Below are 25882 nucleotides of genomic sequence, written 5' to 3' on the forward strand. Positions count from 1 at the left end.
TGAGTTGTTGTAGTTGTGGGTGGTTGGGTGATCCTAGTTGTAGTTGGTGGAGTGGTAGTAGTTGTGGGTAGTTGAGTGGTGGTGGTTTTAGGTGGTTGGGAGGTAGTAGTTGATTCAGTTGTGGGAATAGCCGTAGTTGAAGTAACAGTTGTGGTAAAACACTTACAACACCTGACTCTGATCTCATAATCTAAACATTGCTGTAGAAGGCCTTGTTGTGTGTTGTTACAGATGAGACCCACTTGTCGATTGCAAGTAACGACTTGTCCCAGTTGTGAAATTGAAAGTCCAGGGTACAGAGTGGCTCTACACTGAACTTTCTCTGGACCGTGGCAGATGTGATAACCAGCAGAAATTATTTTCTGGATGGACTCATTGTCTCCACCATCAGGGCCTGATGTAGGTTTGCCGTGATTGATCCAGTCTGACCATTCACAAGTCAAACTAGGGCAGGGTGTAGATACTGATACTGGTGTCGCAGATGGGGTTGTGGGAGAAGTTGTAGGTGGTTGAGTAGTAGTAGTTGTAGGTGGTTGAGTGGTAGTAGTTGTAGGTGGGTGGGTGGCCGTAGTCGGTGGTTGAGTGGTAGTAGTTGTACCTGGTTGAGTTGTAGTAGTAGTGGGTGGTGGTAGAGTAGTACTAGGTTTGGGTGGCTGGGTGGCTGTAGTTGGTGGTTGAGCGGTAGTAGTTGTAGGTGGCTGTGTCGTAGTGGTTGTATGTGGTTGAGTTGTAGTAGTTGTGGGTGGTTGAGTGGTCCTAGTTGTAGTTGGTTGAGTGGTAGTAGTTGTAGGTGGTTGTGTTGTGGTGGTTGTAGGTGGTTGAGTGGCAGTGGTTGTGGGTGGATGGGTGACTGTAGTTGGTGGTTGTGTCGTAGTGGTTGTATGTGGTTGAGTTGTAGTAGTTGTGGGTGGTTGAGTGGTCCTAGTTGTAGTTGGTGGTTGAGTGGTAGTAGTTGTAGGTGGTTGAGTAGTAGTAGTTGTGGGTGGTTGAGTGGTAGTAGTTGTGGGTGGATGGGTGGCCGTAGTCGGTGGTTGAGTTGTTGTAGTTGTGGGTGGTTGGGTGATCCTAGTTGTAGTTGGTGGAGTGGTAGTAGTTGTGGGTAGTTGAGTGGTGGTGGTTTTAGGTGGTTGGGAGGTAGTAGTTGATTCAGTTGTGGGAATAGCCGTAGTTGAAGTAACAGTTGTGGTAAAACACTTACAACACCTGACTCTGATCTCATAATCTAAACATTGCTGTAGAAGGCCTTGTTGTGTGTTGTTACAGATGAGACCCACTTGTCGATTGCAAGTAACGTCTTGTCCCAGTTGTGAAATTGAAAGTCCAGGGTACAGAGTGGCTCTACACTGAACTTTCTCTGGACCGTGGCAGATGTGATAACCAGCAGAAATTATTTTCTGGATGGACTCATTGTCTCCACCATCAGGGCCTGATGTAGGTTTGCCGAGATTGATCCAGTCTGACCATTCACAAGTCAAACTAGGGCAGGGTGTAGATACTGATACTGGTGTCGCAGATGGGGTTGTGGGAGAAGTTGTAGGTGGTTGAGTAGTAGTAGTTGTAGGTGGTTGAGTGGTAGTAGTTGTAGGTGGGTGGGTGGCCGTAGTCGGTGGTTGAGTGGTAGTAGTTGTACCTGGTTGAGTTGTAGTAGTAGTGGGTGGTGGTAGAGTAGTACTAGTTGTGGGTGGCTGGGTGGCTGTAGTTGGTAGTTGAGCGGTAGTAGTTGTAGGTGGTTGTGTCGTAGTGGTTGTATGTGGTTGAGTTGTAGTAGTTGTGGGTGTTTGGGTGATCATAGTTGTAGTTGGTTGAGTGGTAGTAGTTGTAGGTGGTTGTGTTGTGGTGGTTGTAGGTGGTTGAGTGGCAGTGGTTGTGGGTGGATGGGTGACTGTAGTTGGTGGTTGTGTCGTAGTGGTTGTATGTGGTTGAGTTGTAGTAGTTGTGGGTGGTTGAGTGGTCCTAGTTGTAGTTGGTTGAGTGGTAGTAGTTGTAGGTGGTTGTGTTGTGGTGGTTGTAGGTGGTTGAGTGGCAGTGGTTGTGGGTGGATGGGTGACTGTAGTTGGTGGTTGTGTCGTAGTGGTTGTATGTGGTTGAGTTGTAGTAGTTGTGGGTGGTTGAGTGGTCCTAGTTGTAATTGGTGGTTGAGTGGTAGTAGTTGTAGGTGGTTGTGTTGTGGTGGTTGTCGGTGGTTGAGCGGTAGTAGTTGTGGGTGGATGGGTGGCCGTAGTTGGTGGTTGAGTTGTTGTAGTTGTGGGTGGTTGGGTGATCCTAGTTGTAGTTGGTGGAGTGGTAGTAGTTGTGGTTGGTTGAGTTGTGGTGAATACAGGTTTTGAACTCGTAGCTTTTTCAGTTGAGGCAGTAGGTGTAGTTGTGTGGCAGCTGACCATCTTACAGCATTTTACCTTTATTTCATAGTCATAACATATGGGGGGATACTGGTTTTTGTTTAGACATATAAATCCAGTTGTATTGTTGCATTCTACTTGTTGGTGTAACTGAGATAGTGGAACTCCAGGGTAGTGCACTGCTTGACATTCAACTGCCACTGGCTTCTCACAGATGTCATAGCCTTTCTGGATAATTCTTTTAATTGTTTCATTATCACCACCTCCAGGACCGTACTCTGGGTAGTCTACGCTTATCCAGTCAGACCACTCACAGCGGGTCTCACAAGGTCTGTGAGTCTCAGTAGTATGTTTTTTTGTTGAAGGAGTTGTTACTGGTGTTGTGGGTGTTGTGGAAATTGTGGTCAAGGACGTTGTCGGTTCTGTGGTAGTTACTGTGACAGGTGTGATGGTACAGGCACCATAGTCACAACATAGAACTCTAATTTGGTAGTTAAAGCACAAAGCCAGTGGTCCTGTCTGGTCTTGATTCCTGCAGGTCAGTCCCTTCGCCAGATTACATTGCACCACCTGCCCCACATTTTCAATAGTCACGTTAGGGAACTTCTCGGCTCTACACTGGATCTGACTTGGCTTATCACATATTGAGTGTCCTGCTGCTCGAATATTGTTATAGGTTTCAGAGTCTCCTCCAGGAGTTCCCAAAGTAGGAAAGCTGGTATCAAACCATGGTGACCAGGTACAAGGCTTGCATGTGGGTATCGCTGTGGAGGACCGATGACACAGGTTTAAGTTTCCTGTTCAATATTACAATATATATTTGAATAACTGAGTACTAAAATGAAAAATAGCACATACCGGTTGTAGGAGAAGTAAAGACAAAAGGGGCTGTGCTTGGGGTAGGAGGATGTGTTGAAGTTGTCGTTGTTGTAACTGGACATGGAAATATTTCTCTTTGAATAACACCATTCTCCCCACACACTGCTTTGATACAGTTACCAAGCCCATCTGTTGTGTTGTAGATGGTATGGCCCATGGGATACTTTTTTCCATTGTATGTGCAAGTGCAAGCTGTTAAGAAAAAGAATAATTTGTTTGCATAATGGCAACTGACAACAAAAAGTGTTTTAATCATTAGGAATCTGGCCATACCTTTTGCATCATAATGGCAATGGACGGTCAAAGAATTGCACATGCTTCAGGCGAGAAAAGAAAAAATGTTATCATATACTTATGTAAATATAAATTATATGTCTGACTTTCTATCTATCAACATACATGAAGAAAAAGAAAGAAATACAAGTTTTTAGTATTTCACATAGTCGGCCAGTGGTAAACATAATTCATAAGTGCTAGGCTCACCATGTTTGACAGTTTGCGGTTGTTGGCACTTTGTCACCATTGTCAAAGTGTCTTCCTTCTTTATCGTAACAGCCACATTTTTCCTCTGAAACACACTTCATAGTATCCTCGTTGAAGTACGGCTGAGATGGCGGACACTTTGGATAACAACCTAGAAGAAAATAAACAAATGCTCAAAAAGCTCTCATAAATGTGTAGGACAGATCAGAAATGGGGAATACCAAAACGACTTTATTTAAACGAATTGAAAAGGAACTCCATGTAAAATGAAGGAAATATCTTTGACAAAATACAGTGTGATGTTTTTATTTACTTTAAAGAGCAAGGACCAGTTACTTTTGAAATCTTCACTACTTCTGTCTACAATGAAAAGCATGTGTGTTTACTAAAGCTAAATGTAAAATTTGTGTTTACACAGCTACCAATAGTCTAAATATGAAAAAGAATCTGTGCAAACACTTCAGATACAGGAAAATTAAAAATAAAAATTTGCATTTCTTTTAAAAAATGGGTAGCACATGTTGTAAGCTAACATGAGTTTTGTAGATATTTTATCTCCATTCTGTGATAAGTGCCTGGTTAGATACAGTTACTATAAGTAGCAGAACAAGCTCAGTTACATCACTGTACCTTCTAGAGGAGGAATCTGTGAGGAACATTTTCCTGATGGGTTCCTGCATGTTTTCATACAAGGAGATCCACATGGCTTGTAGTGCCACTCACATTCTCCCGGGGAATTATAGTAGTCACAAAAAAGAGCTGGGGGAGATTAAAAGTATTAGTATGGGTATAGATATCTGTAAATATATCTGACAAAAGTATAATGTGCTCATAATGTCTCCCAAAACAGTAATTAGTAAAGCCTGGACATGAGTGTCTAACATGGCTAATGCCCAAAATCTCAAAAATTTAAACTCCATCTTGTTCCTAAACTTTCTGACATTCCCCCACCTCATTCTCTGATGATGCCAACGGCATTAGAAGCTTTGCCATAAACAGATAACATATGATACATGTATGATGTGCCAAGATTATCAATGACTTAAAATCACAAATCACTGATTTCTCCATGATATCACTGACTATGCAAATAATAAACAATAATTTTCTGGTTTCCCCCAAAAAGGATTGTTTTTCAAGAAAGAATTTTCAGAATGAGAATGAGGATAATCCAGCCACTGAGGGTGCACAAGCCAGTGCATTCTTAGTGCCGGTCCCAAGCCTGGATAAATGGGGAGGGTTGTGTCAGGAAGGGCATCTGGCATAAAATCTTTACCAAATCAAATATGCGGATCATGAATCAGATTTCCATATCAGATAAGTCGAGGCCCGGGTTACCAACGACCACCACCGGTACTGTTGGCCAGCAGGATGCCGGTGGAAACTATGTTACTGTTGGGCGAAGGAGAAGGAGAGGGGGAAGGTATGTCCAGAGGCAGTGGGAGAGGAGGAAGGGTGCACTGGATAGCATGGATGGATAGCATGACAGCACTGCTATCCTATACTGATTATGACCAAGGTTTGACAGTTTAAGAGCCTTTTAAAATCCACCTGACCCTAATTTCCAACTTGTATGATTAAAACTAAATGCAGAACATGCTCCCTGATAATGGCAAACAGCTTGAAATTGAGGATAAGAGTTGCTGGCACACGCACATGGGCCTGCAAATAAACAAACAAACAAACAAACAACAAACAAACACACATATACACACACACACACACACGTTAAGTCCAATCAGCTGAATAAACATTCCGAAATCAATTAATGGGTGGCAGTCAAGCCCATAAGATCATTTCCTGGAGCTGATATAGGAAGCGACCACGATTTGGTGAGGATGATCGTCAACATAAAGCTGAAAAGGCAGAAAAGAGAAAAGAATGGTAGATTCAAATATGACCTTGAAAATCTAAAAGTTGCAAATGTTAGAGACGAATTCCAAGCCAGAATTGGAGGATGTTTTACTGCTCTCCAGAACTTAGACAATGTTGAAGAAGTGACCGAAAAGTTCTCAGAAGAAATGAACAATGCTGCGCTAGAAATACTAGGTAAAAAAAAGTCCAAGAAACATCAATGGATTCAAGATAGAACATTGAAGCTATGCGATAGAAGACGCGAAGCCAAGGCTCTAAAGAATGCAAGGAGGAAGACAGAAAATGTAACAGAGAAGTGAAAGCTGTGATGAAGAAAGAAGGAGGAATGGATTGAACAAGAATGTCAAAGTTCTGATAACAACCTGAGGCACAACAACACTAAAATGGCTTTCCAAACAGTGAAGAAATTTACTACAGAACAAAACGTAAAGACATATGCTATGTATTAACTACCCAAATGGAGAACTGATCTCAGACAAAAAAGCGATTGCAAAGAGGTGGGTGGAATACTGCAGTGATCTTTACAACTGTGACCTCAATGAAAATCAGGAAGTATACAACCAACTGATAGTTGATGAGGACAAAGGCGCAGAAGACAAAGATCACATCTTAAGATGCAACGCTGAAGAAGCCATCAAACATCTGAAAAACGACAAAGCACCAGGAGCAGACAATATACCAGTGGAACTAATCAAAAATGGTGGCGACAAAGTTATAGACATCTTACTTAGCATCTGCAACAAAATTTATAGCCTGAAGAAACGGCCTACGCAGAGGACTACTTCGGTACTGATTCCACTTCCAAAGAAAGGAAACTTGAAATTATGCAGCAACGACAGAGCCATTAGTCTAATCAGCCATGCGAGCAAGGTAATGCTCAGGACCATTCTCAGGAGAATCACACCACAAGTTGAGCAGATTCGTGCTGAAGAACAAGCTGGTGTCAGGTCTGGAAGAAGCACAACCGAGCAGATCTTCAATTTGAGGGTTCTTTGTGAGAAGTTTATAGAACATCAACGAGAAGCCCATTACAACTTTATTGATTTTAAGAAAGCCTTTGACAGAGTGTGGCAACAGGCTCTAGGGAAAATCATGAGAAAACATAACATCAACGAACACCTTGTCCAAGTTATTGAAGCTCTTTATAAAGATTAGAAAAGCGCAGTGCTAGTGGACAGCACACTCAGCAACTGGTTCACTACAACAGTAGGAGTGAGACAAGGTTGTTTACTGCCACCGTGCCTTTTCAGTGTATTCCTTGAAGAGATCGTCACCAACGCTAGGGTTTTTTTTGAATCAGCTCTCACAATCGGCAGAAGAAAAATCACCAACCTTGCTTTGCAGATGACATAGATCTAATCGCCAGCAACAGGGAAGAACTAGCTGAAATAACCAGAAGACTGGACAAGGCGGCTAAGGACATGGGTATGTTGATCAGTACTCAAAAAAGCAAAATCATGACAACAAAAGATCAGCCGAGGCTGAAGAGACTGAAGAGCAGAACACAGAATCATTGTTGGCAGGGAAAACTTGAGGAAGTGACATCTTTCAAATATCTCGGATCTGTGATCAATGAAGACGGAAGATCGGACAAAGAAATTAGGAGCAGAATCGCCACTGCAACAAGCGCAATGACCAAGCTCAACCTGATCTGGAAAGATAAAAACTTTGGAATGAAGTCAAAAATGCAGCTGCTCCGCACCATCATATTAGCAACTCTTCTGTACGGTGCAGAATCCTGGACCCTAACAAAAGCTATGGAGAAAACAATACAAGCCTCTGAACTCAGAGAGCATATAGAAGAATCCTGCAGATCCCATACACAGCGCATGTCACCAACACCGAAGTGCTGAACAGAGTTTAGGAAGCTATTGCTCACCATGATAGTTTACTGACAATGGTAAAAAAAAGGAAATTAAGCTGGTTTGGGCACGTTTGCCGAACGGAAAGGACACTTGCAGAGGACATCCTGCAAGGCCTGATAGAAAGGACTAGGAAGAGAGGGAGACCGAGAAAAACCTGGGTAAACGACATCAGAGAATGGCTACAGATGAGCGCAGTGGAGGTGGGGAGAGCTGCGATGGATAGGGAACGGTGGGAGAGACTTGTTGAGGCATCAGTTGTGCTCCTACGACCTCCATAGGTTACGGAACTGATGATGATGAGACAAACCCAGATACAGCTGCATGTCATGAAATGGGACTCCACTGGGCTGCAGAGAAAACGCGACAGCACCATGAGGACAGAAAGAAAAAGGCTCAACCACCACCACCAACCACCACTACTTTCCCCTGTTCACACTGCACCAAAGTATGTGGATCAAGGATCAGCCTCATGGATCAGCCTCTACAGCCATCTGAAGACCCACAAGCAGACAACCCAACAGACAGGACAGTCATACTCGCTTCAAGTGACCGTCGATGATGACGATATCATGAGAAGACTGCTAGTAGCAACGGGCCACTTATGACTAGCAGCAAAACTACCGGATGTATCAAGTTACCGGGGGTGAAATTTCTTCTTTTGAGCTCAAGAGGTTAATTAAGTAGAAAAAAATGTAGCTTTAAATTAAACCCTTTAAAGCTTGACTTTAATTTGTTAAGACTCAATGATCAAGGACTTTTTTTATGCAGCCAACATAGGGGTCCCAAATTAGAGACAAATTCTTTTCCTGACAATTGACTATATTTAGTTCTTGGTTTCGTGTCCTCACTTGTGTTTTCCACAGATAATGACATAAGTTATCTTTATCAGAGGTCGTTTGTGCTGATGTGTCTTTTGGCTTCCAGCTTATGCTTGACTTCTAATTATCCTTGTGCTGCAGGCCCCAAGAGGCATGAACAATTTCCCTGTCACCAAAAGAACAGACTAGTCCAGTTGTAGAATCATTTTTGTCAGCTTGTAACTTTTGTAAAGTTTTAATTCTTTGTGATTTTTGAGTACTCACGGCAGATGTTTGGAGTTCTCCATTTAATGCAGGCTCCAGCTTCATTGCAGGCTTCAGCATATGCTGCCACAGCAGTACAGAAACACTCACAGTCTCCACCAGTATCACATGCACATGAGTCAAACACACATGCATCATAGTATGGAGTGGGATCAACCTGGAGACAATATGGTGTTTAGTCACTGCATTGAATTCCACTTAATTCAGAATTTCTAGTGAAGTAGGACTAATGCCTTAGATCAGTGTTTCCCAACCCAGTCCTCAGAGAACGCCTATCCTGCAGATTTTCTTTGCAACACTGAATAGGTACCTGTTTGTAGCTATTCAACCAATCAGCAATGAATTATGTCGGACGTTGCACACCTTGCATAATTAAGTACTGTGAGATGATTGGTTGACTAAGTACAAGCAGGGATACCTTTGCAGGGTTACAATGAAAATCTGCAGGATAGGGGTTCCTTGAGGACTGGGTTGGGAAATACTGCCTTAGATAACCTGTTTGGAGGCGTTAATGTTTTTACTCCATATCACTATTCAAAAAGTTGTATTGTTAATGCTTTTCCAAAGACATACCAATGAGTGGCAGGCTGAGAAGACTTGGCTCTGTATGAGGCTGCACTGTTTCTGGGACCAGGACTGTCGGTAAGGGTTTACAGTGCATGGGTTCTTCTTGATCTGAGCATCAGGGCAGCTGGGAATGTCCTTCCAGCTGTTACCAAAGACCAGAGGGTTGACGACCACAGCATGGCTCCTTGTAGTGAAGTCATTATTTGCAATGCCATCATAGTTGCCACACAGTCCACACACATGACCCTGATAGAAAAATGTATATGGTAAAAATACCAAAAATTAAATGTGATTTGCAACAAATGCAAACTATTATACATTACATAAGTTTCGATTATGTAATGTAAAATAATTTTTGCAAGCTGTCCCGGTCGCTGCTCCACCTCCTCTGCTGATCCAGGGAGGGCTGCAGACTACCATGTCTCATCTGATACATGTGGAGTCACCAGCTGCTTCTTTTCACCTGACAGTGAGGAGTTTCACCAGGGGGATGTAGCGTGTGGGAGGATCACACTATTTCCCCCCAGTTCCCCCTCCCCCTGAACAGGTGCCCTGACCGACCAGAGGAGGCGGTAGTGCAGTGACCAGGACACATACCCACATCCGGCTTCCCACCCGCAGACACAGCTGTCGGCCAATTGTGTCTGTAGAGACGCCCGACCAAGCCAGAGGTAACACGGGGATTCAAACCGGCGATCCCCATGTTGGTAGGCAACGGAATAGACTGCCATGCTACCTGGATGTGCAGAGGTCTCTAATTTTGATTGAAGATATTTTTTGGCTTGTAATTCTTTATACTTACATACTTTATACAAACATACTCTTTGCATTTCAATAAGCATGCAAAATTCATTCCCTAAATTGATACTAACCACATTTTAAAAGTAGAGCTAAGATATCTCAACGTATGAAATTATTTTTGAAGGCATTTTTGATGAGTTCAAGGCTAGGAATCGTGTTTGAAGTTAAGGTGTGGCAGCTGTCATTTCTTTTACAACTGGCTCTGCATCATGCTGGAGCGTCCTACCAATCATCTAAGCAAACACTTGCTGAATTACATCCACTTCCAAGCTCTCCATGACATACAGAGTGGTTACCTTATTCTGCGGGCTGAGCTTGATGAAGATGCTAGTTTTCCTGTCCCACATGAGGAGAAGTCCATTCCTGGCTTCAATTACCAGGTAGATGCCCATGGTAGTAATCTGGTATGGTATTGTTTCTTCTCTGTCATTAGGAAGGACGTGGTAGCTCTGCTCTGTTAGAACCAGCTCTCTGTTCTGTATGACACAAGTAGACGGGTTGTTTCAGCACTCTGTCCTCCCTTCGTCTTCACAACCAATACAATTATTCTAACTTTTGAAGTGAAATATTGCTATTATACAAAAGCTACAGTATCTTTGTTTTTTTTTCAGTCACTTCCACTCGTTAATTAAACGGCTTTATTAGTGCTCTTTTCTTAATCAGGCATTTTTAAGCGATTGAAATGAAAATGTATTGAATTAAAGAGAAAATGTTCACGCCTAATGCTGAATGTGATTACAGTACTGTGGGGTATGAAATGTACATTTATTTATTTTTTTCCCTTTTTCTCTCCAATTGATCTTTCACAAAGTCCCGCCCCCCTTAGTTACTGTTGCTATGCCCATCAAGCTTTTCAGAACTATCCAGGAAGTAGCTGGAAAACCCCAAAACATGAAGGAAGAACTCAGCGCATTCCCAGAGAAAACAAGTGATGTATTTTGGAGTAATTCATCCTGAATATCGTCCCGTGAAAGGCAGAAGGGGCTACAGTATGCGGTGGCGGGACACATTCAGAATATCAAAAGTAAAACTGACTTGCGTGGACTCCGAGCTGCCGGGGGCGGCTGTAATGGAGGGTAAAGCTTACCGGTCACAATCAAAGAATGAGAAACCCCATCAACTAATTCTGAAACACACTGTGGACCAGCTGTGCTCTTGCACTGTAGGGTAAGTTACATATTTCAGCTGTTATTGGTATATTTTTAATAATCCATTGTCAACATCACCGTATGCTAGTGTTGACTTTGGCAATAGAGAGTGAGAGAAGAAAGCAAATTTAAAGTCTTCCTCCTTAATGACTCAAAGACAGAAGTATGAGAATCTGTTGGAGCTCAACTTGGTTTCATTATTCCTGTCTTTGTTTTTACAACTGCCTGCTGTGTGTAATGTTCATTTTCTTTATTTGAGAAATGGTAGATTGAACTGTTTACCCCCAGGAAAATCCTGATAGCTTTGGAGCAGGTGGTTCCTGTGGTTCCACAGGCGATGTTCTCTGTGACCACTCTGAAGGTGCCGTTCCCTGTGCCGCTGCCACAGAAGTCCTGAAGGACACACGAGAACATCTCAGCGACACAAAGCACTTCTGTCATTCACACACGCTGCTGACTTCTGGGACACTGTACAGTCACTTGAGTTACACAGGGCCTTTTATTTATCATGCGTACAAATAAGGAATTTACAAATCTTCATAGCTGCTTTCAGGCTGGACATGAAATTGATTTGGGTTGGCGGTAACTTGACAGTATTATATGTTTAAAATACCACAAGATGTAACCCTTCACAATCACAAAGAAAACAAGGCTTCTCAAACGGCAGCTTCTTGCCAACACTTACTGAAGGGTTACATTTAAATGTCTTTCCAAGACAAAAAGACTCTACAAGGGCCTATTTAGAGGAAGAAGGGATGCAGGCCGGTGGAGGCAGCAGCTCAGCACATCCATTCCTCAAACGGTCCACTCACCAAAGTGAAACTTGGAGAAGAACATACATAACTAAATGTCGGGTTTTGATACTGAAAATGTATACAGGATGAATATATTCACATTTGTAAATGTGTATTTATATTTGTTAATGTCTTCACAGAAACTGGAAAATTTGTAGTATTTTAATGTGCATTAATATCTGAATACTTTCATCAAAGTCTACAATGATTAAAATTCTCAATTATAATTAACAATTGTTAATGTCTGTGAATGTTCTCATTCATCCAGGTCATGGCTATCTACATTATGAGCTTAAGTGTTGTTATATTATCATGACATTATTGACATTTTTACTACAATATTTTAACATGATCTTACAGGCTTCGTTACATTTCAATTTATTACATTACAGGCCTTAAATACCCTGAAGGGGGAATATTGTAAGTCGCTGTGGGCTGGTCATAAATACATGTTTCTCTTTGTTGTCACTGAAAGAGCCACAACACAACACAGCTTACTGGCTTTCCTTCTGAGCAGAAACACCGGTAGACCAATAAGAAGTGTGTAGTTTACATGCCAGTCATACCTGTGTGAGTGTGTATTCACAGCTGCCATCAAAGTCAAAGCGTTTCCCATCGAAGGTGATGTAGTGTCCATCACCATACACAGAACAGCTTCCATGGCACAGGTTGTTGGTGCACTCCCACTTCCTGTCTTTACAGGTGCTGTAAAGCCATGAGTTTCAACTGTTATTATGTTGCAGAGATGTGGCATTACTTTCTGCAGTGCTTCAGCTCAGCTACAAGCAGGCTCAGGAGAGGATGAAACTGTGACAACCTGCAGCCCAGTGGTCCTGCAGCTGCTCTGCAGACCTTCAGACCAGCTGCTCTGCAGACCTTCAGATCAGCTGCTCTGCAGACCTTCAGACCAACTGCTCTGCAGACCTTCAGACCAGCTGCTCTGCAGACCTTCAGATCAGCTGCTCTGCAGACCTTCAGACCAACTGCTCTGCAGACCTTCAGATCAGTTGCTCTGCAGACCTTCAGACCAGCTGCTCTGCAGACCTTCAGACCAACTGCTCTGCAGACCTTCAGATCAGCTGCTCTGCAGACCTTCAGACCAACTGCTCTGCAGACCTTCAGATCAGCTGCTCTGCAGACCTTCAGACCAACTGCTCTGCAGACCTTCAGATCAGTTGCTCTGCAGACCTTCAGACCAGCTGCTCTGTAGACCTTCAGACCAGCTGCTATGCAGACCTTCAGATCAGCTGCTCTGCAGACCTTCAGATCAGTTGCTCTGCAGACCTTCAGACCAGCTGCTCTGCAGACCTTCAGACCAACTGCTCTGCAGACCTTCAGATCAGCTGCTCTGCAGACCTTCAGACCAACTGCTCTGCAGACCTTCAGATCAGCTGCTCTGCAGACCTTCAGACCAACTGCTCTGCAGACCTTCAGATCAGTTGCTCTGCAGACCTTCAGACCAGCTGCTCTGTAGACCTTCAGACCAGCTGCTATGCAGACCTTCAGATCAGCTGCTCTGCAGACCTTCAGATCAGTTGCTCTGCAGACCTTCAGACCAACTGCTCTGCAGACCTTCAGATCAGCTGCTCTGTAGACCTTCAGACCAGCTGCTCTGTAGACCTTCAGACCAGCTGCTATGTAGACCTTCAGACCAGCTGCTCTGTAGACCTTCAGACCAGCTGCTATGCAGACCTTCAGACCAGCTGCTCTGCAGACCTTCAGATCAGCTGCTCTGCAGACCTTCAGATCAGCTGCTCTGTAGACCTTCAGACCAGCTGCTCTGTAGACCTTCAGATCAGTTGCTCTGCAGACCTTCAGACCAGCTGCTATGCAGACCTTCAGACCAACTGCTCTGCAGACCTTCAGATCAGCTGCTCTGCAGACCTTCAGACTAGCTGCTCTGTAGACCGTCTGCTATGCAGACCTTCAGCCCTGCAGATCAGCTGCTCTGTAGACCTTCAGACCAGCAGGAACTCACCAGGTGTTGCAGTCCACCTTCATGCTGGCTCCCGGTGGGTGGGGGGCTCCGTTGTGGACACAGGGACAGGCTTCTGGCTTTGTGCAGCCTCCTTTGCCATCTGACACCATCTCAGATGGACACACACAGCCGGAGATGCATTTTGTGCTCACCTGGAAAAGTATAATGTGAACTTGTGAGTGTCAAAAGGAGATGAAGTCCAGAATATAAACCAAGGGCACAAACTGGTCTGGTTTCCTACATTGGTACATATCCAGTGGTAAGAACGAATCCCATGTTAGTTTTGTTAGAATTTTATTTTCATTTTATGGTCATGAAGATACTAGATAATCCAGACTCATGCGAAGTAATAAAGTGTTGTCAGTACTGGACTTACACAGGCCATGTCCAAAGTGTTGCAGCTTTTCTGACACTCAGACCCTTTTGCATTTGGATCAGCAGCAGAGCAATTGAAGAATACCATGGGAGCAATGCAGGCTGCAGGGAAAAATACAATATAAATATTACACCTTGTACTCTGCTGTCACGTCTTAACTCTGCAATGCAGGATGATAATTTCACATAGCAGCAGAACTAAGTTATGTTGTGTAACTACAGGAATGTCACAAGTCATACGGCCTATTATCAGGAACCATTTCTACACTCAAATAGAAACATTATATAGCTCACACACACACACACACACACACACGCACACACACGCACACACACGCACACACGCGCGAATGGGGGCATGTGGACACGTGTATCCCGCCAGAATAAGTAATGCAAATACACACACAGCTTGTTTCTGTGTATGACAGATGTACTACATTGATTATTCATGTTTTGTAAAGGTGTCATATATTCCATGTGGGATTCATTCACACATACACACTTATTTTAGCACAACTGTTTAGTGCAGTGCTTTTATAATCTCCTGCTTACATGGTTGTATGTGAAAGTCTCCCATGCAGCTGAGTTTCCCCTCCTTACAGGTGCTGGAATGAAACACAAAACATCCAATTAAATCCATCCATCCATCCATCCATTATCTAAACCGCTTATCCTGCTCTCAGGGTCGCGGGGATGATGGAGCCTATCCCAGCAGTCACTGGGCAGCAGGCAAGTCAAAAAGATTAAATCAGTTATGTAAGGCCTATAACACAAGGTATGCATCACTGCAGTATTGCTATGCAGTATGCAGTATTGCTATGCAGTACACCGTACTGCTATACAGTGTGCAGTATTGCTATGCAGTATTGCTATACAGTACACAGTATTGTTATGCAGTATGCAGTATTGCTATACAGTACGCAGTATTGCTATGCAGTATGCAGTATTGCTATACAGTACGCAGTATTGCTATGCAGTATGCAGTATTCCTACCACATGACTCCATCGCTGCTGACGACCTGGCCAGGAGGGATCATCACACCCTTGTCAAAACAGGGACACTGACTAGGAGGCACACACTTCCCGCTCTCGTCCACATACATTCCGTCTGCGCAGACGCATCCATCCAGTGGTGGGAAGGCAATGCTGCAGAACGGCTCTGAGTGGCCCAGGCAGCGGCAGCTGGCAGTGCTGCGGGTGATGCTGTAGCTGTACACCATGGAGCCGGGACAGGAGCCAGCATACTTATCTGAGGAGCAAAGACCGCTCAAGTCACGTTTATCTTTGAGACACCTTAAACAAGACTGATGTGGATGCTGAGGGAGCAGTAAGGTGCACAAAGAGAAAAAATACATAACCTGCTCTGTCTATGGACAGTAACAAAAATAACATGTCATCACAACCATTCTTCATAGACAGTACACACCTTACTGCACACATCTACACACACACACGTATGTACACATGTTCATCTAAGTCTGTCAGCGTGTGTGGGTGCCTCTGAAATGTGTGCACAGTCGTGTCGTGTTTGCACAGAGATGAGCTGCAGAGCTTCCGGCCACTAGCAGCGCTACTGAACACGCGGGCTTCCTGTACCATCGCCGAAGCACCAACATCAACTTAACATCCAACAAGCCCTTCAGCTAAAATCCCAGATGTAAACATCGTCACCCCCTAAATATTAAGAAGTAATATTTTCCCAAAATCTGTGAAGGTAATACTTTTTGTTGACAAAGTCAGTTTGGTCCAACAACATACTCTACGTCCGCACAAGTGACCTGAATGGTGAGAACAAGGCCGTGTGTGTGTACATGGAAGAGGTGTGTGTGTACATGGAAGAGGTGTGTGTGTACATGGAAGATGAGTGTGTGTACATGGAAGAGGTCTGTATGTACATGGAAGATGTGTGTGTGTACATGGAAGATGAGTGTGTGTACATGGAAGAGGTCTGTATGTACATGGAAGAGGTGTGTGTGTACATGGAAGATGAGTGTGTGTACATGGAAGAGGTCTGTATGTACATGGAAGAGGTCTGTATGTACATGGAAGAGGTCTGTATGTACATGGAAGAGGTGTGTGTGTATATGGAAGAGGTGTGTATGTACATGGAAGAGGTCTGTATGTACATGGAAGAGGTGTGTATGTACATGGAAGATGAGTGTATGTACATGGAAGAGGTCTGTATGTACATGGAAGAGGTCTGTATGTACATAGAAGAGGTCTGTATGTACATGGAAGAGGTCTGTATGTACATGGAAGAGGTCTGTATGTACATGGAAGAGGTCTGTATGTACATGGAAGATGAGTGTGTGTACATGGAAGAGGTCTGTATGTACATGGAAGAGGTCTGTATGTACATGGAAGATGAGTGTGTGTACATGGAAGAGGTCTGTATGTACATGGAAGAGGTCTGTATGTACATGGAAGAGGTGTGTGTGTACATGGAAGAGGTGTGTATGTACATGGAAGAGGTGTGTGTGTACATGGAAGATGAGTGTGTGTACATGGAAGAGGTCTGTATGTACATGGAAGAGGTCTGTATGTACATGGAAGAGGTGTGTGTGTACATGGAAGAGGTGTGTATGTACATGGAAGAGGTCTGTATGTACATGGAAGAGGTGTGTGTGTACATGGAAGAGGTGTGTATGTACATGGAAGAGGTCTGTATGTACATGGAAGAGGTCTGTATGTACATGGAAGAGGTCTGTATGTACATGGAAGAGGTCTGTATGTACATGGAAGATGAGTGTATGTACATGGAAGAGGTCTGTATGTACATGGAAGATGAGTGTGTGTACATGGAAGAGGTGTGTGTGTATATGGAAGATGAGTGTGTGTACATGGAAGAGGTGTGTGTGTATATGGAAGATGAGTGTGTAAACATGGAAGAGGTGTGTGTGTACATGGAAGAGGTGTGTGTGTACATGGAAGATGAGTGTGTGTACATGGAAGATGAGTGTGTAAACATGGAAGAGGTCTGTATGTACATGGAAGAGGTGTGTGTGTACATGGAAGATTAGTGTGTGTACATGGAAGAGGTGTGTGTGTATATGGAAGATGAGTGTGTAAACATGGAAGAGGTGTGTGTGTATATGGAAGGGGCCACAGTGTGTAGAGAGGAGTACTGCTGCAGACAACTCACCACACATCAGCTTTCTCCAGCCACTCAGCTGCACACCTGCTGCTGCACAGGCGTGCACGTAGGCGGACACGGCAGCACACATGCAGTCCTCACTGTTCTCACAGGTGCAGCTGTCATACATGCAGTTCTAAAAGCAAAAACACACAACCCTGGGTTAACAGTGAGCAACCTCCACATGACAGTGTTTTACTTTATTACACATCTTCACTTTGTCATGTGATGTGTCTGAGGCTTGTCACCCCTGGGGTGAGGAAGTCTGAAGACATCACATCAGCTGTCAAGTCTGTACCGCAAGATCCTGCTGCTCGTCTACAGATCGCTCAGTGATGTCACCATGTGAACATGACACATGACCTCTCAGCTCATCTGGTACATCTGGCAGCAGTCTGTTAACTATTGTTAAGTATTGTTAACTATTGTTATTGTTAACTATTGCTCACAGTTTTTAAGTATTGTTAACTATTGTTATTGTTAAGTATTGTTAAGTATCCCAGAGTTAAAACACAGCCTGCTGAGGCAGTATGTAGGTTCTATGCTACACGTTGCTGCAACACACCACCAGAAGACATGACTTGACACAACTCTTGTGCCTTCCATTGATTTGAACTGAATCTTCAGCCTGCTGACAGCTGCACTTTCACCCTCATCCACTTTGCACTTGGATCCCACACTTAACCCTTTTATGCTACTTTATTTCCCCATATTCTTATCTTTCTCATTTCTTTTTAAAAATCTTTTATTGTGTATTTCTTATCTAATGCCTTTATGCTTTATGTAAACCCCTCTGAACTGCCTTTGCATATGAAATGTACAATACAAATAAATTCCCTTGTGTCTTTGAGTGAAAGTAGCTCTCCAATCCTGAGCGACCTTTCTTGCTGACTGTTTTGATGAAAATCTGCTTCGAATTGAAGCTTTCTTCTACACTAAGCTGCCTGCTGCTGTCTCTACCATGCTGACAGCCACAGTGAAGATGCCGGTGGAGGTGATGAAGCAGACTCACGTCTCTGTAAGACTCGGGGCTGATTTCAGAATGACAGGGGGCAAAAACCCCATGAGGGCTGCTCAGCATAGAACACCAGTGTTGTGCGTATTTTTCTGTAATTGAGAAATCAGGACCTTGTTTAACAATTATGCAATGTGAATGGTTCAGCCGATTATGAAAAATAATTCTTCAGAAGCCAGACTGATATCAAGATAAATGATCAGCTATCATAATGATTAAAATACCTACCGTTGTCCAGGCTAAGACTGCAGGGGTTCTCAAAGTTGGTTTTGATTTCAGGGCAGCTGGCGTGTGTCCTCCAGCTGTTTACAAAACCAGAAGCCGTGGCTTCGACAATGCCGCTGAGCTTCAGAAAGTCGTCAGCCTGGTTTTTGTTGAAGTTCCCACAAAGACCTACATGGAAGAGACAGAATCATCAGTGTATAGTCATGCAGTAACAGTGATCCTACCAGAACCTCACTACAACACATCTGGTGTAAAGTATTCAACTCAGACCCAAACAACAAGGACCACTGGTTGTTAGAAAGTAATACTGTGCAGCATCAGCTTGTGCAGTCCGTACCGCAGGTCTGTTCCTGGTACTCGTTGGTGGCTTTGATGTAAAGCTGCATTATGGGTTGTAGCTGCACCTGCAGCTGTAGACCCACTGAGGTCTGGATGACCAGGTAGAAAGAGGAGGCTCTGAATACCCAGACTGCAGCTAGGGATGGAGAGAGAACAGATAAGAGCAATTTAGATAGCCTCAACTGAAATATTGTTTATGCTATTATTGCTTGGTTCACCATTGATAAATGTAGTCCTAAAAAGAAAATGTAGTCTGATGCGGAGATATAGTACAGTCCAAAATATCTCACCAGCAGAGAAGGGCAACTGAGAAAAGACGCCGTTCACCAAGATTTTCCCGCTGGACTGGATGGTGATCACCTGTCATGAAAGGTCATGTGTTACTGCAAATTATTTCATACGTATGCTCAGACACAGCGCTGTAAAGACCGTACGCCTCTGCATCTACATAGACCCCTACAGCTGGATCCTTACATAGACCCCTACAGCTGGATCCTTACATAGACCCCCTACAGCTGGATCCTTACATAGACCCCTACAGCTGGATCCTTACATAGACCCCTACAGCTGGATCCTTACAAAGACCCCTACAGCTGGATCCTTACATAGACCCCTACAGCTGGATCCTTACATAGACCCCCTACAGCTGGATCCTTACATAGACCCCTACAGCTGGATCCTTACATAGACCCCTACAGCTGGATCCTTACAAAGACCCCTACAGCTGGATCCTTACATAGACCCCTACAGCTGGATCCTTACATAGACCCCCTACAGCTGGATCCTTACATAGACCCCTACAGCTGGATCCTTACATAGACCCCTACAGCTGGATCCTTACATAGACCCCTACAGCTGGATCCTTACATAGACCCCTACAGCTGGATCCTTACAAAGACCCCTACAGCTGGATCCTTACATAGACCCCTACAGCTGGATCCTTACATAGACCCCCTACAGCTGGATCCTTACATAGACCCCTACAGCTGGATCCTTACATAGACCCCTACAGCTGGATCCTTACAAAGACCCCTACAGCTGGATCCTTACATAGACCCCTACAGCTGGATCCTTACATAGACCCCTACAGCTGGATCCTTACATAGACCCCTACAGCTGGATCCTTACAAAGACCCCTACAGCTGGATCCTTACATAGACCCCTACAGCTGGATCCTTACATAGACACCTACAGCTGGATCCTTACATAGACCCCTACAGCTGGATCCTTACATAGACCCCCTACAGCTGGATCCTTACATAGACCCCTACAGCTGGATCCTTACATAGACCCCTACAGCTGGATCCTTACATAGACCCCTACAGCTGGATCCTTACATAGACCCCTACAGCTGGATCCTTACAAAGACACCTACAGCTGGATCCTTACATAGACCCCCTACAGCTGGATCCTTACATAGACCTCTACAGTTGGATCCTTACATAGACCCCTACAGCTGGAGCCTTACATAGACCCCTGCAGCTGGATCCTTACACACACTGAGACCCTGGATCACCGGATAGAACAAAATGCATGTATGGCCATCTTTTGAGTTGACCATGAGACCAGGCCATTCTGGACTTGTGTAATGAACTTGTAAAATATCCAAGTTAGTTCTTTGTATACCCCCCCCCATCTTTTTCTACCCAATTGTATCTGGCCAATTACCCCACTCTTCTGAGCCATCCCAGTCTCTGCTCCACCCCCTCTGCTGATCCGGGGAGGGCTGCAGACTACCACACGTCTCCCCCCATACATGTGGAGTCACCAGCCGCTTCTTTTCACCTGACAGTGAGGAGTTTCACCAGGGGGATGTAGCGCGTGGGAGGATCACACTATTCCCCCCAGTTCCCCCTCCCCCCTGAACAGGCGCCCCAACCGACCAGAGGAGGTGCTAGTACAGCAGCCAGGACACATACCAACATCCGGCTTCCCACCCGCAGACATGGCCACTTGCGTCTGTAGGGATGCCTGACCAAGCCGGAGGTAAAATGGAGATTCGACCCAGCGATCCCTGTGTTGGTAGGCGACAGAATAGGCCGCCATGCCACCCGCACGAGTTCTTTATATATCTTGTATGTGTACGTGTGACACGACTTTGTTCATTTGGTCAACTCACAGTAGAGGCTTCAGTCAAGGCGAGTGTAACAGACTTGAGGCAGGTCTCGCTGTCAGTCAGTCCACATTGAACCAGGTCTCCCTGGACCACAAACCGGCCTCCACTGCAGTCCTTTAGACAGACAAGGTAATCATAGTGTAGTTCAGATAATGATACTGATAATACCATATACAAATACACGTCTGTGTTTGTGTGTGTGTGTGTGTGTGTGTGTGTGTGTGTGTATATATAGATATATATAGCGTTTTTTTCTCCCGAAACCGTCAACGGTGTTGTTCAACTAATGAGGAGTGGAATATCAACACAGATACAGGAAAAAAAGTTTTAATACATTGCAGTACAGGCCTGTTTCCTGCGTCGCACACTCATCAGCTGCTGACCACATTAGCAGCTGATTAGTGAATTGAAAAACACTAAATAACAGCAAAGAATCATCCAGCAGTTGAAGACATAGATATAAGCACCTATTTTGTAATTATAAATAAATCATGACAATAGACAAATACCCCCCCCATCCCTCCCCCCATTGGACCGTTAGCGATCACGTGTTTTTGAATGTCGCACCTCCCCCTTCCCCATTGCATGTTGTGCACGTGATGTGCATGACGAGGCAGTAAATGCTATGTCCTTCCTCCAGTAGTTTTATTGACAGCTGATGATTGCTTACGGCATGAAACAGGCTTGTACTGTCTCATAAAGTATTTACTTGACTCACTGGATTATATATATATATATATACACACACACATATATATATATATACACACACACACACACACACACACACATATGCATACATATATACACACACATATATATATGTGTGTGTGTGTGTGTATATATATATATATATATATATATATATATATATATATATATATATATATAGTGTAGCGAATTCAGGGGGCGGTCTGGGAGACCGTCGCCACAGCCGGGACGCGAACCCGTATCTCCCACTCCGCAAGCGACAACGTTAACCAGTCGACTAAAGGGTCCAACCCGTTAGTCAAGGACCAACGTGTCTACTTATCCATGCACGTTACAATATCTATATATCTATATCTATATATATACATATGTTATCAGACTTTTTATGTCATCTGATTTGAAATGTCCTACAGAAAATAGCTAAAAAGTACAATTGTACATGATCACATCCAGTACATACTATGTAATGCTAAATGCCTGGTGTGCCATCAGTGTAATACCTTGGCCAGTACATAGGAGCAGTCTCCATGGAAGGTGTAGACTTTGCCATCGAAGGTGTTGATGTGAGCTCCTCCCTCCACAGAACACGTCCCTGGACAGTTCTTCTCTGTACAGCTCCACTGACCACCCTCACACACACTGTATGAGAGAGAGACACACACACACACACACACACACACACACACACACACACACACACACACACACACACACACACACACACAGGAGTACTTAGCACAAACATTTAGTCTCTCTTTCTCTGATAACTTCATCAGATAATAAATGTCTTTTAAATTGAGTCCACCCCTCTCACCTCCTATCATATTCTATCATATTGCGTCGTTCTTTCATTTCACACCATCTACTACTGCTACTTTCGGCTGCTCCTGTTAGGGGGCGCCACAGCGGATCATCCATTTCCATTTCTTCCTGTCTTCTGCATCTTCCTCTGTCACACCAGCCACCTGCATGTCCTCCCTCACCACATCCATAAACCTCCTCTTTGGCCTTCCTCTTCTCCTCTTCCCTGGCAGCTCCATATTCAGCATCCTTCTCCCAGTATACCCAGCATCTCTCCTCCACACATGTCCAAGCCATCTCAATCTTGCCTCTCTTGCTTTGTCTCCAAACCATCCAACCTGAGCTGTCCCTCTAAAATACTCGTTCCTAATCCTGTCCTTCTTCATCACTCCCAGTGAAAATCTTATCATCTTCATCTCTGCCACCTCCAGCTCCACCTCCTGTTTTTCAGCAGTGCCACTGTCTCCAGACCATATAACATAGCTGGTCTCACTACCATCTTGTAAACCTTCCCTTTAACTCTTGCTGGTACCCTTCTGTCACACATCACTCCTGACACTCTTCTCCACCCACTCCACCCTGCCTGCACTCTCTTCTTCACCTCTCTTCTGCACTCCCCGTTACTTTGGACAGTTGACCCCAAGTATTTAAACTCATACACCTTCATCACCTCCACTCCTTGCATCCTCACCATTCCACTGTTCTCCCTCTCTTTCACGCATATGTATTCTGTCTTGCTCCTATTGACTTTCATTCCTCTTCTCTCCAGTGCATACCTCCACCTCTCCAGGCTCTCCTCCACCTGCACCCTACTCTCAATACAGATCACAATGTTATCCGTGAACATCATCATCCATGGAGACTCCTGCCTGATCTCGTCCGTCAACCTGTCCATCACCATTGCAAACAAGAAAGGGCTCAGAGCCGATCCTTGATGTAATCCCACCTCCACCTTGAACCCATCTGTCATTCCAACCACACACCTCACCACTGTCACACTTCCCTCATACATATCCTGCACCACTCCTACATACTTCTCTGCAACTCCCGACTTCCTCATACAATACCACACCTCCTCTCTCGGCACCCTGTCGTATGCTTTCTCTAAATCTACAAAGACACAATGTAACTCCTTCTGGCCTTCTCTATACTTCTCCATCAACATTCTCAAAGCAAACATCACATCTGTGGTGCTCTTTCATGGCATGAAGCCATGCTGCCGCTGCTGATCATCACCTCTCCTCCTCTTAACCTAGCTTCTATTACTCTTTCCCATATCTTCATGTTGTGGCTGATCAACTTTATACCTCTGTGGTTGCTACAGCTCCGGTACCAGTATGCTTCTTCTCCACTCCTCAGGCATCCTCTCACTTTCCAGGATTGTGTTAAACAATCTAGTTAGAAACCCCACTGCCTTCTCTCCTAAACATCTCCATGCCTCCACAGGTATGTCATCAGGACCAACTGCCTTTCCACTCTTCATCCTCTTCATAGCTGCCCTCACTTTCTCCTTGCTAATCCACTGCACTTCCTGATTCACCATCCCCACATCATCCAACCTTCTCTCTCTCTCATTTTCTTCATTCATCAGCCCCTCAAAGTATTCCTTCCACCTTCTCAGCACACTCTCCTCGCTCGTCAGCACATTTCCATCTCTATCCTTCATCACCCTAACCTGCTGCACATCCTTCCCAGTTCAGTTCCTCTGTCTAGCCAATCGGTACAAGTCCTTTTCTCCTTCCTTAGTGTCTAACCTGTCATACAACTCACCATACGCCTTTTCCTTTTCCTTTGCCACCTCTCTCTTCGCTTTACGCTGCATCTCCTTGTACGCCTGTCTACTTTCTTCACCTCTCTGACTATCCCACTTCTTTGCCAACCTCTTCCTCTGTATATCATTTCACACCATATTCTATCATATTATAACATATTCTATCATATTATAACATATTCTATCAAATTCTATCATATTACATCATATTCTATCATATTACATCATGTTCTATCATTTTACATCATGTTCTATCATTTTATAACATATTACATCATATTACATCATATTCTATCATTTTATAACATATTCTATAATATTACATCATGTTCTATCATTTTACATCATGTTCTATCATATTACATCATATTCTATCATATTACATCATGTTGTATCATATTATAACATATTCTATCATATTCTATCATATTATCATGTTCTATCATATTATAACATATTCTATCATATTCTATCATATTACATCATGTTCTATCATTTTACATCATGTTCTATAATATTACATCGTGTTCTATCATTTCAAATCATATTCTATCATATTATAACATATTCTATCATATAGTCTATCATATTCTATCACCTCCTATCATATTCTATTATATTTTTGTCCTGTCACATATCAGTTTCCCTCCTACTTCACCTTTTTCACTGGATTGAAGGCACCACTTTAGCATATTTGATTGAAAAAGCCCTTGACGCAAGGATCGGTGGAATGATAATTTAATAATAGTTTTACGTGTATGATAATTATATTTGCAGGAGTATGTGGTTGGGTAAAGCTACTATTTGATAGTAAATGAAGAGAAAATAGAGACGACCAATTTCTATTTAACAGGCAGACTCAGACAGACCATTTGGGTTACAGTACACGTCCTACCATTTTTTGCAGTTGCTGGAATAGGACTCTCCGGGTTTATAGGTCTTGCCATTGTAGCTGCAGAAGCAGCTCTTCAGCGGAATGCAGCCCTTGTTGGTCACATCATCCAGCACCATGCCTAAGGATGACTGCTATATTAGCATAGCACTGTGGAATAGGAATGATTTTATCTATGTGCACTCACACTGTATTTCACATGGTACCTGCAGGGCAGAAGCATCCATCAGTGCAGTGGTTTTCACAGGTCTGGCTGGCCTCGGGGTTGGAACAGGTATCGGCACAGGGGCTGCCACACTCCAGGAATTCCATGTTGTAGGGACATGATTTCCCTGCAAAGATACAGACATCACGTTTGTTTCTTGCCTGTTAATTCCTCCCCACACATTGTGAGCAAAGCTATAGCAGTGGTACACAACCATTTGCTATGGAGAGTATGCAGGTTTTCATTCCAGCTGGACTCCACAACAGCTCATTTCTTTTCTTTTTTTTCTTTTGGTTTCCCCCCTTTTTCTCCCCCAATTGTATCCAGCCAATTACCCCACTCTTCTGAGCCGTCCTGGTCGCTGCTCCACCCCCTCTGCTGATCTGGGGAGGGCTGCAGACTACCACATGCCTCCCTCCATACATGTGGAGTCACCAGCTGTTCCTTTTCACCTGATAGTGAGGAGTTTCACCAGGGGGACGTAGCGC

At 44.0% G+C, this 25882-nt stretch overlaps 1 protein-coding gene across 1 annotated transcript in view; it reads right to left on the reverse strand.

Moving 5' to 3' along the window:
- The window catches only part of muc5f (mucin 5f), a 97830-nt gene that overhangs the window by 37552 nt on the left and 34396 nt on the right, over window positions 1-25882 (reverse strand). Inside the window, exons 9-29 of the mRNA XM_056278749.1 lie at window positions 25396-25521; window positions 25193-25310; window positions 22226-22364; window positions 21018-21128; window positions 19189-19258; window positions 18897-19034; window positions 18563-18727; window positions 18332-18426; window positions 17329-17455; window positions 15180-15435; window positions 14739-14791; window positions 14188-14288; window positions 13812-13963; window positions 12400-12538; window positions 11322-11432; window positions 10188-10367; window positions 9097-9336; window positions 8524-8680; window positions 4332-4460; window positions 3702-3852; window positions 3198-3272 (exon numbers count right to left, since the gene is read on the reverse strand). Of these exons, the coding sequence (XP_056134724.1) occupies window positions 3198-3272; window positions 3702-3852; window positions 4332-4460; window positions 8524-8680; window positions 9097-9336; window positions 10188-10367; window positions 11322-11432; window positions 12400-12538; window positions 13812-13963; window positions 14188-14288; window positions 14739-14791; window positions 15180-15435; window positions 17329-17455; window positions 18332-18426; window positions 18563-18727; window positions 18897-19034; window positions 19189-19258; window positions 21018-21128; window positions 22226-22364; window positions 25193-25310; window positions 25396-25521 (2833 nt within the window). The remainder of the gene's footprint in view (window positions 1-3197; window positions 3273-3701; window positions 3853-4331; window positions 4461-8523; window positions 8681-9096; window positions 9337-10187; window positions 10368-11321; window positions 11433-12399; window positions 12539-13811; window positions 13964-14187; window positions 14289-14738; window positions 14792-15179; window positions 15436-17328; window positions 17456-18331; window positions 18427-18562; window positions 18728-18896; window positions 19035-19188; window positions 19259-21017; window positions 21129-22225; window positions 22365-25192; window positions 25311-25395; window positions 25522-25882) is intronic.

The sequence above is a fragment of the Lampris incognitus genome, chromosome 4 (assembly GCF_029633865.1).
Source record: "Lampris incognitus isolate fLamInc1 chromosome 4, fLamInc1.hap2, whole genome shotgun sequence".
Classification (NCBI taxonomy): domain Eukaryota; kingdom Metazoa; phylum Chordata; class Actinopteri; order Lampriformes; family Lampridae; genus Lampris; species Lampris incognitus.